General features: G+C 50.7%; 1 protein-coding gene and 1 pseudogene across 1 annotated transcript in view; both read right to left on the reverse strand.

The window, feature by feature from the left end:
- Positions 1 to 3,793, reverse strand: part of TRIO (trio Rho guanine nucleotide exchange factor) — a 324,442-nt gene extending 320,649 nt beyond the window's left edge. The window contains exon 1 of the mRNA XM_039842534.1: positions 3,622 to 3,793. Coding sequence (XP_039698468.1) covers positions 3,622 to 3,778 — 157 coding nt within the window. The 5' untranslated portion in view covers positions 3,779 to 3,793. The remainder of the gene's footprint in view (positions 1 to 3,621) is intronic.
- Positions 3,794 to 9,348: 5,555 nt separating this feature from the next.
- On the reverse strand, positions 9,349 to 9,467 carry LOC120586324 (uncharacterized; annotated as a pseudogene).
- Positions 9,468 to 16,191: the final 6,724 nt, after the last annotated feature.

Here is a 16,191-nt window from a genome sequence, read left to right on the forward strand (position 1 = left end):
ACCTGAAACACGCCAGGCAGGTTAAAAATAATGCATTTATGTAAGCACCGCCCCCCCCACACACACGCACACACTCTTGCAAGGTTAAATAGAGAGCTCTGAAAGAATGATTTATTGCCACAAGAACAGAGCCCCAAAATAGATTGGCAATAAAAGTGATCGGTCCCAGTGGGGTTGAGAACTAATGTAAGCAAAGTCCCGGCCATGAGAGGCATCGGAGTACCAGAGCCGGGGGCACACTTCCCAGCCCTGACCCCACTGCTACCAGAGTTCCACGCGAAAGTCACTCAAACACCCTAAAAGCCTTCTGTAAAATAAAAAATAAACAACCGTACCAGCTCACGTCTGTGGCTTTGTGTGCGCGTGTGTGTGATTCTGCTTTAAAATCTGCTTGATCTTTTTTGGTGCTGAGCTCTGTGCAAAGTAGAAAAGTGAGGTCTGAGATTCACTAACATATGCAGAAAATCTCAGCTGCCCTTTAACACAATAAGCACGTTTTTTTCAGCTCAATCCAATTTAACACTAATTGACCTGCCTCCTAGTGCCAGATGTATAAAAGGGGGCTCGGAATTGTCAAAATGAATAGGAAGTTTCTGTGCCAAGGATCTGAATGGAGAATGAAATGACAGCGTACGAGGTGAGACCTTGAGTGAGGTGGACACTGGGTGCCACGAAGCAGAGGGGAAGGGCAGGCATTGCTCTGCAGCCCTGAACTCCCCAGAGAAAAGTGGAGCACAACCCTCAGGTGCTGGGAGCTCAGAGGGAACCACAGATTCAGAGAGTGAAACGGCCCCTGAGCCACTGCCCCAGTCCCCTCTCAAGTGCAGGAGTCCTGTCCCCGCACCCAACTCTGAACCCTGGGACGCTGCAGCGCCCCTGCCTGAGCATTTCTGGTATCAAAGAACTGACATGGCAGCCCATTCTATTCCTGGACTGTCCTAATTGTTTAAAAGTCCTATTATACTGAAGTCTTCCCCTTTCTTTTACCCAACCATGGGTACCAGTTTTCAATGTGTGACTACAAAAATAAATTTTAATGCATGACAGGTAAAGAATAAAAAGAAGGAAAGAAAATAAGGTGGTCAAGCAAACCGTTCCAGGGCTGAGAAATGAAAGGCGGCCTTGTCTAGGTGTGTTGGCAATCTTCAGCACCAGGCTCAAAAACACCCTGGAAAAAAACGTTCACCCCCTGATCTGTCCACCCCAGTCAGTGAGAACCTCTTTTCTGTGTTTCTACATCTTAGGAAAGGATGTGAGATTTTACTGATGAGCCGGCCTCTCCATTCAGCCATCCACATTCAGTCAAGCTGCCCAGGACCCCGCTGCTGCTTGAGCCAGTCCACCAGGTGAGCTCTCCACCCACAGTCCTCATGCTTGGTCTGCTCTGACTGTCCGAACCCCGCATCCCACCCCCATCGATGCAACTGAATGGTCCCTCTCTACCCTCTGCTAAACATCATGCCCTAGATGCTGGAGCCAAGATCTAGGTCAGGGATTCGGAGTTTCCCAAAGGAGAGAAAAGCACTTTTAAAAGATGTTCCAGACTACCCCTGGAATGGGACAGCACAACTGCTTCCTACTTAAAATCTGCTGGTTCCTGATGCCAATTCACACGAACGGGGCGGTGTGTTTGGAGGCTGGAAGAGAGGCACAAACCAGTGAGCGGCACTCACTGGTTCTGCCCCAAACTGAACATGAACAGCAGCAGCAGGACCTGGGGGCGAGCACAGGCCTAGGCATGGCCACCAACGGATTAATCTCCCCAGACGACCCTACGGAGAGCCACATGGACAAGGAGCAGGTTTTCCGTGGGCATGCAGTCCAACCTGATGTCCTCGGGGCCTTTTATGAGCATAAGAAGTGATAATAAAGATGTAAAAAGTCTGTTTTCACAAGCACCAAAAATTCCATCTACGGGAGGCTTTCTAACAGAGAGGAGCTGAATTCTACACAGAATATATTATTTTGTGACAGGCGGCAGAGTCAGGGAGAAGACAGCTAGACTTTAGCTTCAGGGCATTAAGTGAAGACGACCCAGTTCCTCTATTAAGACAGGGCTGGTCTATCGGGCTAGGTGAACAAAAAGAAGCAGAAAGGCTTTCATTTCAAGGAGTTCACGTTTTCTTAAACCTCTGCTTTCTGCAGAGACCTCGCGGGGAAAGGGAACACTAAGAAGTATATTAACCCCACGTTGACACTGCAGACTCGGTATTATGTCACTTCCAGCTACAACCAATCTGTTAAACTGACTCAAAAATAACCCCGCCTGGCAAAGATCACAAAAAACCGAGGGGAAGACAGCACTAGTATCTACTGGTACTGCTAACTTCTGCCTCAGACCATCGCCCTCCGCGGCGAAGTGCTCCTTGTGACCCGTATTACCGAACTGCTCTCACCGAATCTGGGGACTTGGTTTCCAAAGAGGCCACGAAGAAACATGAGCCGCCAACCTCCACCGCGCGTCCCAGGGCGGGCCTCTCCCCTCAGCATCCCCGGCCCCGTCGTCCTCCCAGTGGCCGCCACCAGCACCCCGCACACGCCCTGCTCCCGCGCGCCCGCCCCGGCCCGGACCTGGCCCGCCCTCCACGGCTCTCCAGCTCCGAGCCTGCATCCTCCCTGACCCGCGCCTGGCCTGCTGGGCAATGCGCTCTGGGCTGCGGGCCCCGAGGCTGCCGCGGCCGCCAGCTCCTCTGCAGCCACCCGGACGCGCTAGCAGACTGGACTGCGCGCGGGGACGCGGGCCCGGCTCGCGAGGGATCTGGGCCGGGCAGGAGGAGGTGCTGCCTCTGGGGTCCCGGGGACGCCCCGTCACGCCCCCCGCGCCTCCTCCGGATCGCAAAGCTCGCCTCTCCCGCCGCCATCCCCTCCCCGCTAGAGAGACACCTGGCACTGCCTCCACCTCCAAGCCACCCAGGCAGTTCCCCGCGAGCGCCCGCCCCAGGGCCACCACGCTCCCAGATGTCCCTCCTGGGCCACCCCCGGAGACAATGGCTCACCGCCTCCCGGCCGGCCTCGCTTCATCTCGCCCACGTCCCCTCTACCCGCCTGGGCAACCGGTGCCATACCTACCCCGTTGCACAGAAGTGGAGACCGAGGCCGGGGAGGTGACGGGCTGCAGGACCGAGCTAAGAAACCTGACTGCTAGGGGGGTCGAGGCGGGGCCAAGTACAAATCGGCCACCGAGACCCGCCCAGAAGAGAGCCCGCGTTCCCGGCCGGGCCCCGCCATCCCATCTGCTTGGCCTCCGGGGCAGCAGCCTCCGCCCTCGCCGTCCCCGCCGCCCCCTCCTCGGCCCTCCCGCAAAACAGACAAAGAGCCGGCGCCCTAACCCGTGGAGCTGCAGCCGCCGGGGACGGGAGACGGGGAGCTTTTCCCTGGGACAAGGGGCGGGCGCGGGGAAGGGCGAGTCCGCGGCGTCCCGGCCGAGCGGCGGCGCGCGGGGCGGCGCGGGCAGCGGGACCCGCCGTGGGGGTCCGGGCGCCGCGATGCGGGGCGCAGTGGCCCGGGCGAGCGCGCGCCGGGCCCGACGGGCGGGCGAGCAGCGGGCGCGCCGGGGCCCGCGGACCGCGCCTCCGCCGCGCGGCCGGCCGAGCGCACGGGCAGCGCCGCAGCCGCACTCACCGGATCGGAAGAAGGCCGCGATGTCGGCCAGGTCCTTGGCCGCCTCCTCCGGCCCCTCGCCGGCGCCGCCCCCGCAGCCCGAGCCCGCCGCGCTGCTCGTGGCCGCGGGGCCGGAGGACGCGGCGGGGGCGGCGGCGCCGCCGCTGCTGCCGCTCATGGTTGCGGCGCCGCCCGCGGCCGCGCCCGGCTCGGGCCCCCGCGCCCCTAGCGCCGCGCGCCGCCCGCTCCGCGCTGGGCCTGGCGGCGCCGAGCGCCCGGCTGCCCGCACCCGGCGCGCGGACGCAGAGCCCCGGGGCGGCGGGCGGCGGCCCGGCCCGAGGAGCGCGCCCACATAGACGAGGACGCCGCCCGGGAGCCGCGAGCCGGCCGCGGGGCGGGAGCACGGGCAGCGGCGCGCGCCGCGCCGGACACGCAGTCGCGAGGGCGAGGGCGGGGGCCCGGGCCGGCGGGAGCTCCGGGATCACGGGCGCCGGCGGCAGCCGCGAGCCTCCATCTTGATTTCCAATGGGGAAGGAAGGAGGGGGCGGGGGGAAATCACAGCCGAGGGAACCCGGGTGAAAGGAAAAGGGAGCGCAGGGAAGGGAGAGGAAGGAAAAAAGAGGGGCTTCGGTAATTTCCGGCGAACATCGTCAGGGGCCCGAGCGTGGGCTCGGCGGGGGGCGGGGCCTGGCGGCGGGAGGGCGGGGCCTGACGTGGGCGGGGCCTGCGGGAGGGGCGGGCGCACGCCGGCGGCCGGGCACCCGGAGAGCCGGTGGCGGCTGCCGGAGATCCGGGGCTCCTTCTCCTCGCGGGCAGCTCCAGGCCTCGGAAAGAGCAGGAGCGCTCCGACCAGCCCGAGCGGGCCTCTCCAGGCCCAGCGTTGCGCCCCCCGCCGGGCGTTCGTTCACTCTCAGCGCCAGCACCGTTTTCCCAGCGCTTGACTGTTCCTCACGGATCTCACCGGCGGGGCTGGGTGACCCGGGCACAGGGCCGGCGCGTTTAATCGGGACTCCGTTAATAGTTGTTGAATGGAGAGAGAAAGAGCGTGAAAACAGGTTCTCTACTGCAGTTCGGGAGGCGGGCGAGGCAAGCTTCTGAGCTCCTGGAGGAAGTCTCCTTGTCTGTAAAATAAGATTCCAGGCTCACTCCATCAAAATGCGAAGAATGGGAAGGTGACGGGACTGGGGAGACCAAAGGAAATAAGGGGTAACCCACATCCAGCTTTACAGAGGGTCCGTGTCAAAGCCGCACTTGACAAATATTCAAGCACAAAACGCCTAAGACGTGGCTAATAAGAGAGGTGAACAGAAAGATGGGCGTCAGAGGTTGAAGGATCTAACGCTGCTGAAAACAAGGAGAAACAGAAACAAGATTTTTTTTGATTTTTAAAAAAACTGGGTGATAAAACCACTGTAGTGGAAGTGAACAAATGAATGAATGAATGAATGGTAGATGGTGGATACCAGGCTTTCACTGTTGCAGAGGGAGGTTACAAATAAGCAAGGGAGGAAACTGGAGTGATCCATGTGGTACTGGATTAGAGTTGGAGACAGTCTGAACTCATGTTTAGTTTAATCTACATACAGATGGATGTGTAAAAGATTTACTAATGTGTAGATACATGGGTTAGTACACACACAGATTTCCTTGCTCCGTCAGCTAAGTGGGCTTAGAAATAACACTCTAGCAGCAATGAGCACACCTGGCACTCAAATCTTGTTTCTAACACCATTCTCCAATAAAAGGAACAAGGTCTCCTTGGGAAAATGGCCGATTCTAGGACTGGAGCAAAAAATACACAAGCCAAGCCAAGAGCATCTTGTTTTGCCAGAAGGTGAGCAAGTGCTCAAAACAAACAAAAATTTAGCCAACAAACACAATGAAGGGGGTCTGTCAAAGGGACACAGGAGGCAATTGAAAAAGCTGGAACAATCTGAACAAGAAAATAAATAAAACAATACTTGTTTATAACCCAAAGTATAAAATGAATATCCACGAGTTCATACTGATACAAACAAATGGTCTAATAAGTAAATGAATGGAGGAAAGGAGACTAATCTCCCATGCAGAGGGATTCAAATTTGTTCATGTAGGTACTCTGCTCTCAATGAGATGCAATAGAACTCACCTCACCTTAGTTGTGGGCTGCAGGTAGTGACTTCCTTCTGAAAAATGGAAAGGGGGTGGGGAGTAACTTTACAACGGAGAAACCGAACGCTACTTTGGCCTGGCGATCAAGGTTAACATGCACAGTGATACATCACGTGGATGGTGTGTACCCTTGACACAATGTGATGAGAATGGCACTCTTCATCTGTGGTCTTACAAAAACACATAAAGCCCCGTCTCATCATGAGAAAAACATCCTACAAATCCCAGCTGAAGGACATTCTACAAACTGCCTAACTGGTATTCTTCCAAACTCTCAGTGTCATCAAAAATAAGGAAATCAGAAAAACTGGTACAGCCAAGGGCATCCAAGTACACATGGCCACTGAATGTAATAGAGTCTTAGTGGGATCCTGGAACCAAAATAGGACATTAGGGGAAAACTAAGAAAATATAAATAATATATGAACTTTAGTTAATAATAATGAACCAATACCGATTCATTAATTGTGAGTGAGGTATACGGAAACTCTGTACTACCTTCGCAACCTTTTCATAAATCTAAATCTATTCTAAAATAAGTTTATTTAAAAAAATTTAAGTGCCTGCTATCTCAAAAAGAAAAAATGCAGTAGGTACAAATTTCATAGGCCACTCGCTCAGGTGTGCTGACAATGTTTCTTTTCCTTATTTTTCTCTTGAGTAACTCCTATCTCCAGCTCCCATTCCTCCTCGTGGCAGAAAGCTTAATCCTCGTTCAGGGCAAACTCCATCTCCAGGACTTCTCTCTGTCACTTGAGCATTTGCCCCCTACTGTCTTCTCCCCAAGGTTGCAGCCTGAGTTCCCAGAGATGTTGATATCACAGCACAGGTGAGGATGGAGAGGTTGCATGCTTTCCTTGGTCATCATGGGTTTATGCTGCCACCAATGTAGATGTGTGTCCCATGTCTGTCCCCTGACATTCCTGCCTGGACTGCAGGCATTGCCGTGACCTTGCTGCTTTCTGCTGGCGTGTCCTGCTCACCCAACCACAGGGCCTCTCGAGGTCTGCTGGCGTCAGGACCTCTCCTGAGCTGCTCCCAACCACTCAGGAAAACGTTCAGCTGCACACAGACGTGCTTGAGCCCTTCCTTCCCCCATCCCAGAAAGTGAAGCCAAAGTTCTCTTTGCTCCCAAGTTCCTCAAGGTAACCTGGGCACAAACTTCTTTCCTTAGAGACTCACATCAGGGTCTACTGCAACCTATCACCTCTCCCCCCAAAATTGCAGAATTATTTCTTTTGCAGGAAGAAAACCTCACCCCAATTCCATCAGGCTTTCTTCCAAATCTGTTATTTTGAGCATAGCCTTTGTGTTCCTAGGAGACTCAGTTTCAGTATTCAAAATCCCTTTTCTTCCAATTATTCCCATGGGTTTCAGGAGTGTCTTGAAATTCAGAAACCAAGTGCTGACTTCTTTCTTTCCTTTTGCATCCCTCACCTAGTAACCCTCCCCTGAAGGTAGCGAATACAGAGGCCCCTTCTGCTACCTAAATAGTAGAGAACACGGCCGGCACGGGGGGACAGGTTGGATATCACGCAGCCATAGAAAGATCGGCAGTCCCATGGTGGTACTTGGGAAGTAACGACTGGCAAAGGCTAACTTGTGTGGGAGGGTCCTCAGGCGGAGGCAAGTTCTGGGTGTTGGGAACTGGCTGGGAAGGGAAGGTGGCTGAGTAGTGACTGCTAAAGGTGTCAGAGATCAGGATGGGCACAGCATGGTTTGTGTGTATTTGGGTATGAAGCCCTCTCTAGGGTCGAGATCCAGATATTGACCAATTCTTCTATGTCAGGTAGAGTCAGTTCCAGGAAAGAGGTGTAGAAGACTTGTGTCTGAGTACAGGACACGCACGAAGGCTCCCCGGATTGCAATAAGAGAAAGAGGCTGCACACGGGTTTTTTTTTTTCCCCCTTCTGCCATCTGAGCATGTGGAGAGGGATCTAAACAGGGTTTCATGACAGCTGCTGTTGATCCTACCCAACCTTCAAAACTCAGATCGAATTTCATCCCCTTTCATGATGCTCCTACAGAACTCAAACCGATCTCTCCCTTCCCTGTACTCTGCAGGGCCGGTGGTTCTGGCTTTCGGTCATGTGCTGCATTACGCTGTTCACATCATTCGTGTGTACCGTCCTGCCTACAAGATGAGGAGAGCCTTTGCAATCAGTACGCAAGCTTCAGCATGTCTCCTGTGTGCCTAGGACCGTACCAGGCCTGAAGGCATAAAGCAAAAGAAATGGCGAAAACCAGCTGGGACAGACACCGCAAGTTATCTACTCAACATCCTTTCTCTCCTTTTTAGTAGAACCCATATGCAGCTAAAACATTCCATTTCCTAGCTGTGGCAGCCACGTGCAGGGTGCTGGCCGATGAGATATAAGTGGAAAGGACCAGATAGGGCTCACAAAAAAGAGTTCAGACTCTTCGCCCTTTGCCCTTTGTCCTCTGTTCTCCAGAACACAGACAAGATGCTGGAGGTGAAGAGGCCACTGTGCGACTCTGAGAGGGTGAACACCAGGACAGAAGTGCATGGTGCAGATGGCTGAGCGAGCTGCCCCCCTCTGAAATTCCTGTTCCATAGAAACATACAAGAAAACGAAGGCCCTGATTTAGTTAAGCGGCTGTAAGTTGGGTGTTCAGTTTTGTGCCGACAAACCAGCTCTTAACACAGCAGTCATGGTTCTTTATCAGTGTTTCTCAAACTTTCCCACCAAAAACCCCTGAAGATGGAGGAGGGTGAAGAGGCAGTTGCAAGTCGTATCCTTAAGGGTCTGGGAGGGAAACCCAAGCAGCCACTAGAAGATGAACATGCCTTTAAAGTTGCTGGCTTTTTCTTAGAATTGCATAGGAATTTTTCCTTCTCCTTATACATCTGTATTTATTTTAATATATAATAATGTCTTAACTCATTTACTAGTTGTTTTGAGTTGAATTGTGTACTCCCTCCCCGCCTCAAAAAAAGAGATACGTTGAGATATTAACTCCAAGTACCTTAAAATGTAACCTTATTTAGAAGTAGAGTCATTGCAGGTATAATTAGCTATGAAGAAGTCATCCTGGAGTAGAGTGGGCCCCTAATCCAATGTGTCTGATGTCCTTATAAGAAGTTAGCCATCTGGGACAGAAACACACAGGGAGAATGCCGTGTGGAGATGTAGAATTGGAGTGATGCATCTACAAGCCAAGGAATGGCAAAGATGGCCGGAGAACCACCAGAAGCTGGGAGGGAGGCAAAGAAGGCTCGCCTTACAGGTGTCAGATGAAGCACGGCCCTGCCACACCTTGGCTTCAGACTTCTAACCTCCAGAAGTGAGGCAGTAAGCATCTACTATTCTAAGCCACAGGTGCATGGTACTTATGGTTATGGCAGCCTTAGGAAATGCACGAGCTAATCCGTGGTGCAGTCCTCCACATTTTTTAATGAAACCATCATTCTAGAGAGAGACTTATATATTGATTTAATAGATAATATATTTTTCCTCTTTTCTTTCTTTTTTTTTTCTTTTTTTTTTTTTTTTAAGCGAGGTAACCCTTGGTCGACCTCGCAGATTGCAAGGTCCTTGTCAGCTTACAATCCCTTATTTTTTATTTTTTTTTTTAAGCCTACAGCACCTGGTCTTCCTAGGTGGTCTCCCATCCAAGTACTAACCAGGCCCGACCCTGCTTAGCTTCCGAGATCAGACAGGATTGGACTTGTTCAGGGTGGCTTGGCCGTAGACAAAGAATATTTGATAGGTGCTTAAGATAAAGAATCCAGAGGACCGTGGAGAGTTTCAACTTGAGGGCTATGGGGGTAAATTGATGTTAATGTGGACATACTATGGGCACATCCGGATGAAAACTTGAGATATGGGGCCTGACCTCTGGCTAGAGTTGGAACTCTAACTCTAAATTTGAGCTCAAGAGCATAAAGATACCTGAAGCTTCTAGACTAGACCAGTTCACTAAAAAGATGAGTGTAAAAATGAGTAGGGCATGGTTTTTATGCCATACGGTGGGGAACTCTGAGTGGAGATGTGACTGGCGTTGCCCTGAGAATCCCCAGTCAGTCCTGGGGCAGATTCAGAAGCATGTGGATGGAGAAGAACAAATCCACAGGGGCCAGGGCACCTAATTTATCCCAGGCCACGCTAAAGCTGCTCACGAATGACTCCAAGTGAACCCAGCGTCTCAGATTCCTTTGACTGGGAGTGACCTCTACTAATCTTCTAAGCCAGGAAGGTCCAACTCTGCTCACCCTGCCCTGAACCCATATTCAGAGGTGCGGACCCCAGGAATGGCTGAACGGCCTTGGGAGTCGATTGGTAAGAGTCTTTTGAGCCCATTCACGGTGGTACTTTTTCTAGTCATTGAGATACCATTGAATATACAAATCAAGCAAAGGGGCCCCAAGTGGGAGGGGGGAGAGGAAATTAGTTGGAATGAGCCTGAAAAAGGAACAGAGATGGAATTTGGGAGCATTATAAGGTTTACGAGGGGCGAAAGTGTGTGTGTGTGTGTGTGCATACATGCACATACATGTCTGCAGACGCTTATGCCTGCCTGCATCTGGGCTAGGATTTGATGAAGATTCTGATCTTATAGTGGGGAAACCCAATAATACGAAAAGAAAAGATAAAGGCAGAGTTAGCTTTGAAATGAGCTCAGATTTGGAGGCGGCAAGGTTTTATTATTCCTGGTAAGTAAATGAGAAGGTATATAGAAGTGATAATATCTATATTTGCTACCTTGGCTTCAAATCGATCAACGTTATAAGCTCATTGTTTAATAACTGCTGACTTTCTGTTCCTGGCCAGCAACTCGAAGAATTCCAAATTGAGCCCCCAGCCCAAAATATACAGAATCTGAAATTCTACCAGGTGAGATTCATTCCTTCTGATCCTGGCCAACTTTTGGTCTTCAAGATTTCTTTTCAAAGGATAAATACTCCCGAGAGTGCTAACTCCTTAAATCTTTATCTCTTAATGCCTTATAGAGAGGATTAGTGGATTAGCCCAGGGTTGGCCTGGAGTAATGAAGGATTAAAAAAAGGAAAAAGTGTAAGGGAAGGCATCAATAAAAAAAAAGCGTCTGCTTTTGCATAGAGCTGGTTTTATTGCTTCTGTCTTGTGTGGACCCTGAGAAAGTACTGACCTGTTTCATCTGCAGGGATGGTGAACATTTTCATAGTTCGGGGTCATCGATTACTCACTGAAGGCCTCCCATCACACACAGAAAGCCGTCTAGAGACTTCGTGTCCAGTTTGGGGCAGTTCTAGAAATCTTGATTTATTGATGCAATAAACATTTATTGAGCCTCTACTATATAGCAGACACTTTTAAATGACAGTGACCAAAACAAGAAAAATCCTTACCCCTGCAGAGCTTACTTTCTGGTGGGGTGGGCAGAAAGACAATAAACAAATAAGTGACTCGCATAATGGTCCAATGATAATAAGTACAATGGAGAAGAGTTAAGAAACAGGAGAAGGTTGGGGTGGGGAGCAGTGGGCAACATTAGATGTGAAATTTGGGCAAAGATCAGAATGAGAGAATGAACCACGTGGATATCTGAGGGACAGGGGCAGAAACGGCAAGTGCAAAGGCCCAGAGGCAGTCCAGCGGGCTAGGCCACATGAAGAAGAGGGGGGAGGGCACTGTGGTGGAGTGTGGGGAGAGGGGGGAGACAGGGGGATGGGGGGCAGCGGAACAGGAGGTACAGTTGGTGAAGTACAGGAACCTCCTCACGTAAAACCTCCTGGGTGCTTTGTGAGGACTCTGCCTTTTACTGAGAATGAGATGGCAGGTGTGGATTGTGTGCGAAAAGATTCTAAGTGATCTAGCGTTGAAAGTGGGAGATTATGTGGACTCATCGGAATGTTAGGAAATAAAGCAGAAGTTTGTAAAAAGCTTTGTAAAAGACGGTCGTGGAGAGAGGCTTAACGAGAAGCCAGCGTCTGTCATCGACTGCTGTGAGCACTCTGGAAGATTCTCGAGGGCCATGGGCACTAACTAATGGGACCCATGGCCCGGCAGAGCTGGCTAGAAGCGTGAGGACACCCACCTGCACAGGGAAAGCTGGGGCGATGGGACCGGTCATTGCTGCTCCCCACACGTTGACCAGATGGGTTCTGCAGCCACACCGAGGATTTCTTCCCCCACAAGCCCAGGGGTCCTGCCCACGAACTTGCATCTCCTCCCACCCACTTGCCTGGTCTTAGGGACTTAGAGACTTAGAGACTAGAAAAGACACAACAAGAAAACCGCTTCTTAGAGAATACCCCGGCCTCTTTTCACTTCCTGTTTCTTTATCTCTGGCCTCTGGGTGAAATCTACACAAAGCAACAAGGAACTCCAATCCAAGCATTGGATTTCTTTTCAGAACCATCTTCTTCTAGAGAACTGTCTTCTTCTCGAGATGACCAGGGTGATAGCATCACAGAGGGAAAGGAAGCCCCCGTAAGAGCCGGTTTTCAGTGCCAGCGTGGACACTGACGAGCTGTGCAATCGAGAAATGAACGCTGCCCGCCTGACCCTGGCCCCCGGGAACCACTTGGCATGTGTTCCTGCCTGGGGGAGATTCCATACGCAGTCATCAGTCATCGCTTGTACCAGGTAGCCCCCGTCTGCTCCCTCCTCCGTCCTGACCTCCCTTCGTATGGGGGTAAGAGAGCACCTGGGACAAGCCAGAGAAACTCATTTCTACCTGAATTAGGACACTTGGAGGAAGGGGCCGATGCGGGCTGGATGGGAGAGAGGGCCCGCCTGGAGCGCCGCCCTGATTCCGGCCCGTGTAGCCGCCCCTTCCACTCGCTTCCTACAATGAACCCTCTTCCTGGGATCACCTGTCGGGGAAGCGGAGAGTCTCTAGTCAAAAATCTCCTCACTGGAAAGGAAATTAGCTCCGGCTCTTCACGACCTCGGGGAAGCAAGGAAAGGAACTAATACCTATTGCTTGAAATATATTATGTGAATTCTTCCAAGGCAGTGGGACAGATATTTGAAGCCACTTAAATGTCATACTCTTTCATTCATTCACTCCCCTCTCAGTCCCCACATTGGTGACATCTCAGAGCCCTGATCTTCTTGGCTTCTTGTCTCTTCCTCTCCCTTCAACATTATCTAATTGGTGTCCCTGTATAGCTAAGCCAATGACATTGAAGGTGAGACTATACCGAAGTACAGGGGAGCAGTAAGTCACGCGTCCCTGGACCTCCCCAATCCAGAACTTTAAGAAGTACTTTAGACAGAGTATGTCCAGATTATTTCACCCTGGAGCCCTACAGAAATAATAAAGATTTTACTTTACGTGCTCTGCCTTTCCTGGGACCCATCTGCATTTGTAGATGCTGGTCTTACGTTATTTCGTTTTCCTTTAATAAACAAAGCCCCGCGTGCTAGCTGTTTTAGAATGTGGCATTAGGAGCGTTCGTCTCTGACAGATGGTCGTGCTTCCATTTATGAGCTATTGCAGACTATGGAACTTGCCATGTTCCTTTTTATTCCTTGGAAGTCAAGATGCTCGGAATTAACTTATGCGCTTATTTAAGACCCTGTGTTATAGTGGAGACTTAACAGACCAGGGGAAGTGGATATTCACGACAGTGGGATGTTACGTGTCCCTGCAGGCGCCTGAGGCTAGGGAATTCTGGGGGAAGGTAACAAAGGGGTACAACAACTGGGAGAGGGGGGTCTGTCTCAGGGAAGGGCTCTTCCTCTGGGCCTTCTCCACACTCCAGTGTCATCCCAATCATTGCTCCTTTGACCATAACTCCAGTGACCTTCCCACAGCACAGGGTGGGGCTGTGCCCCTCCTCAAAACACTTTGATTTACCCCCTGCCCTTTAGAATGCTCTTCAGACTCCTTGAATGACATCAAAGATCCACCTGGTTAGTATCCTACACCTCAGAGTGTCTTAGAGCCTTTACTTTAATTCTACGTTTTGGCGCCAGCTCCAAGCAGAATGTCCCAGGGTATCCCAGGGTCCCCACATTTCCAGGGCCCTGACATCTATACCTGGTGTAGGATCTAGGCAGGAAGGCCACTGGAATTCCAGGACCCAGTCCGGCTAGGACTTCAGCCACATAGGGGACTGGTGGGGTATAGCGAGAGAGCTCCCATCGTCCCACAGTCGTCCGCCAAACTTGTGCTCTCACGGGGCCTTAGCTCTGGATGGTCCTTCTTCATACTCTAAGCACCCCACCCACCAACTTCAGACTTTCTCATCACTATTCAGAATAATTTCTCCACGTAATCCAATGGGACATTTAATGACTGTCTTTCTCACTAGTTCCTTGAGACCAGCCCATTCCTTCTTTGTGCCCGTCACTGTATTTTTGCTACACTGCTTCACAGCTTCAGTAAACGTTCAAAACATGACTACTGAAGTAACGAATTGCAGAATCTGACTTTCTTCACTTACTTTTAAGTAGGAGTATTAGTCAAGCTATTGCCTCCCGCAAGACAATCTGAACCTTTTCTCCAATTATGTTTCTCCAAGTAGGAAACTGAATGTTTTAAAGAGGTTTCCCACACTGGCAGGCACCGAGGAGGTTTGGGGGGGCCTCGGAGGCCCGAGGCCATGGCAATCGCACCAGCGTCCTAGAGCGCCCGTCCTTTCCTAATGTTCCCCTCGGAAAAAGAGGAAAGAGCAAAGTAAAATCTACCAGACCCAGACTTTTGAGTGGCCGGTTTTCCCCAGCCCAACCATTCTGCTTTTCTTAGCATCTCTCTTTCCCTTACCCCTGATTATGGCCTCCAAACCAGCAGCCAAAAATATAGGATGTGGGAAAACTTGAGTAAGAGAGTAAACCCAGAATGTTTTCAGCCTTTAGGGAGAAAAAAGCCTTTTGATGTTGGCATTGCTGTTTGTCTTCTTTCTCTTTTAAATTTCAAGACTTATCAGGCATTAGCTAAATTGATTAATATGTGTATTGAGCCCTCTTCTGTGCTAGGTATTGTGCCACTGATGATTTTATGTTGTGGAACATAATTTCCTTTTCAGTGGGGTTTATTTCTTTAATTTAAACATTTGTGCCTGTTGAAAAAAAAGCTTCTTCCAGGTTAGTGAGGAATCACCATACTTAGGTGAGATTTCATTCTGTGATGGATGCTGCTGGAGCTCAGAAGTGTCCATTTTTCTCTCTTTGAAGTCTCAGAGACTACAACTCCCAGAGTTCCTTGCAGTTAGATAGGGCCGTCCAGTGGGATATGTTTGTGAACTTCTATTCACCACGGTCCATCCACGTCAGCCTTGGAGGCCACATGTATTACATGGTGAACATACAAGGTGAAGCAGAGCCACCAACCTATGATTGACCAGGACGCGGATGAAATATACTCTCGCTTTTGGGCAGCCTTTGAAACGTGGGGCTCTATTTATTAGCGAAGACTTTGAGTAATATACATTCTTTCTTTAATTTAGTGGTGTTCATTGGTTGGTTGGCTTAACTTTTTTCCAAAGAGCACTGCATCTTTTACTCCATTTTACGAATCTGACTCAATGAATGACCTTGAAAAGAAATGCCCAAGCCTTAGACACTGATGCTCTTTCCCACTTTTCCGTTGGCTCTTCTTTCCGTTGGCTGAGTCCAGGTAGTGTCCTTGTAAGTCTACAGGCCCCAAACCTCACAAAACACATTTTCATGTCTTTACTTTTTATAGCTTTCCCTAGGAAGTTTATCAAGACCTTATTATAGCTCCTCAAGCTTGGGTTATCCTAAAATGCACTTATGAAATTAAATTAAACTCTACAGACACTAGCCCTACTCCACTGGAGTAGTCATGGTGACAAACTCGAGAGAGTTGTGTGGCCTGGCTGTCTTCAATTCCTCACCTCCCGTTTGCCCCTCAGCCTGTGGCAGTCTGGCTGTTCTCCCCATCACCCCATGGAGCTCGCTATCACCCAACAGACACTTTCCAGTCCTCAAATGCATGGGTGTGAATAGGAGGGTTGAGAGTATGTTTATTCCCCAGTCCCAATGTCTCCTTTCATGTGAGCTGACCTTCCTGACTAGTGACTTTGAAAGAAGGGACCGGCCAGGCTGAGTCTTGCTGCTCCCTTTTTTCCTTTGGGAGCAGCTGCTTCAGGGAGCTCGCATTGTGCCCTATTCCTCATCGATGCTCCTGCATGGGGAGGCCCACGTGATCTAGTACTGCCTGTGCCTGGGTGAGTTAGGAGGCCACGTTTCAGTACTGGGTAGCTCATTACCACCACGCACCTGAACCACAGCACTGGTTGTCAGCTTTATCAATAATGAAGGTAGTCGTCAGTTTTCCAACCACCTACTCCCTTATGTATCTCTGAGTCAGTTCAGAATGCAGTTAGGGAAAACAGGAAACACTTGCTACCCTTGCCATAAACCTCGACATAATTTACCAATTTCTCAAATGTCCTCATAGAGCCCTATACTTAACTCTATCCTATTCCTATCATGATATATTCTAATTCCCTGTGTACTTGTG

This window comes from Pteropus medius, unplaced genomic scaffold (genome assembly GCF_902729225.1).
Source record: "Pteropus medius unplaced genomic scaffold, Ma_sr-lr_union100, whole genome shotgun sequence".
Classification (NCBI taxonomy): Eukaryota; Metazoa; Chordata; class Mammalia; order Chiroptera; family Pteropodidae; genus Pteropus; species Pteropus medius.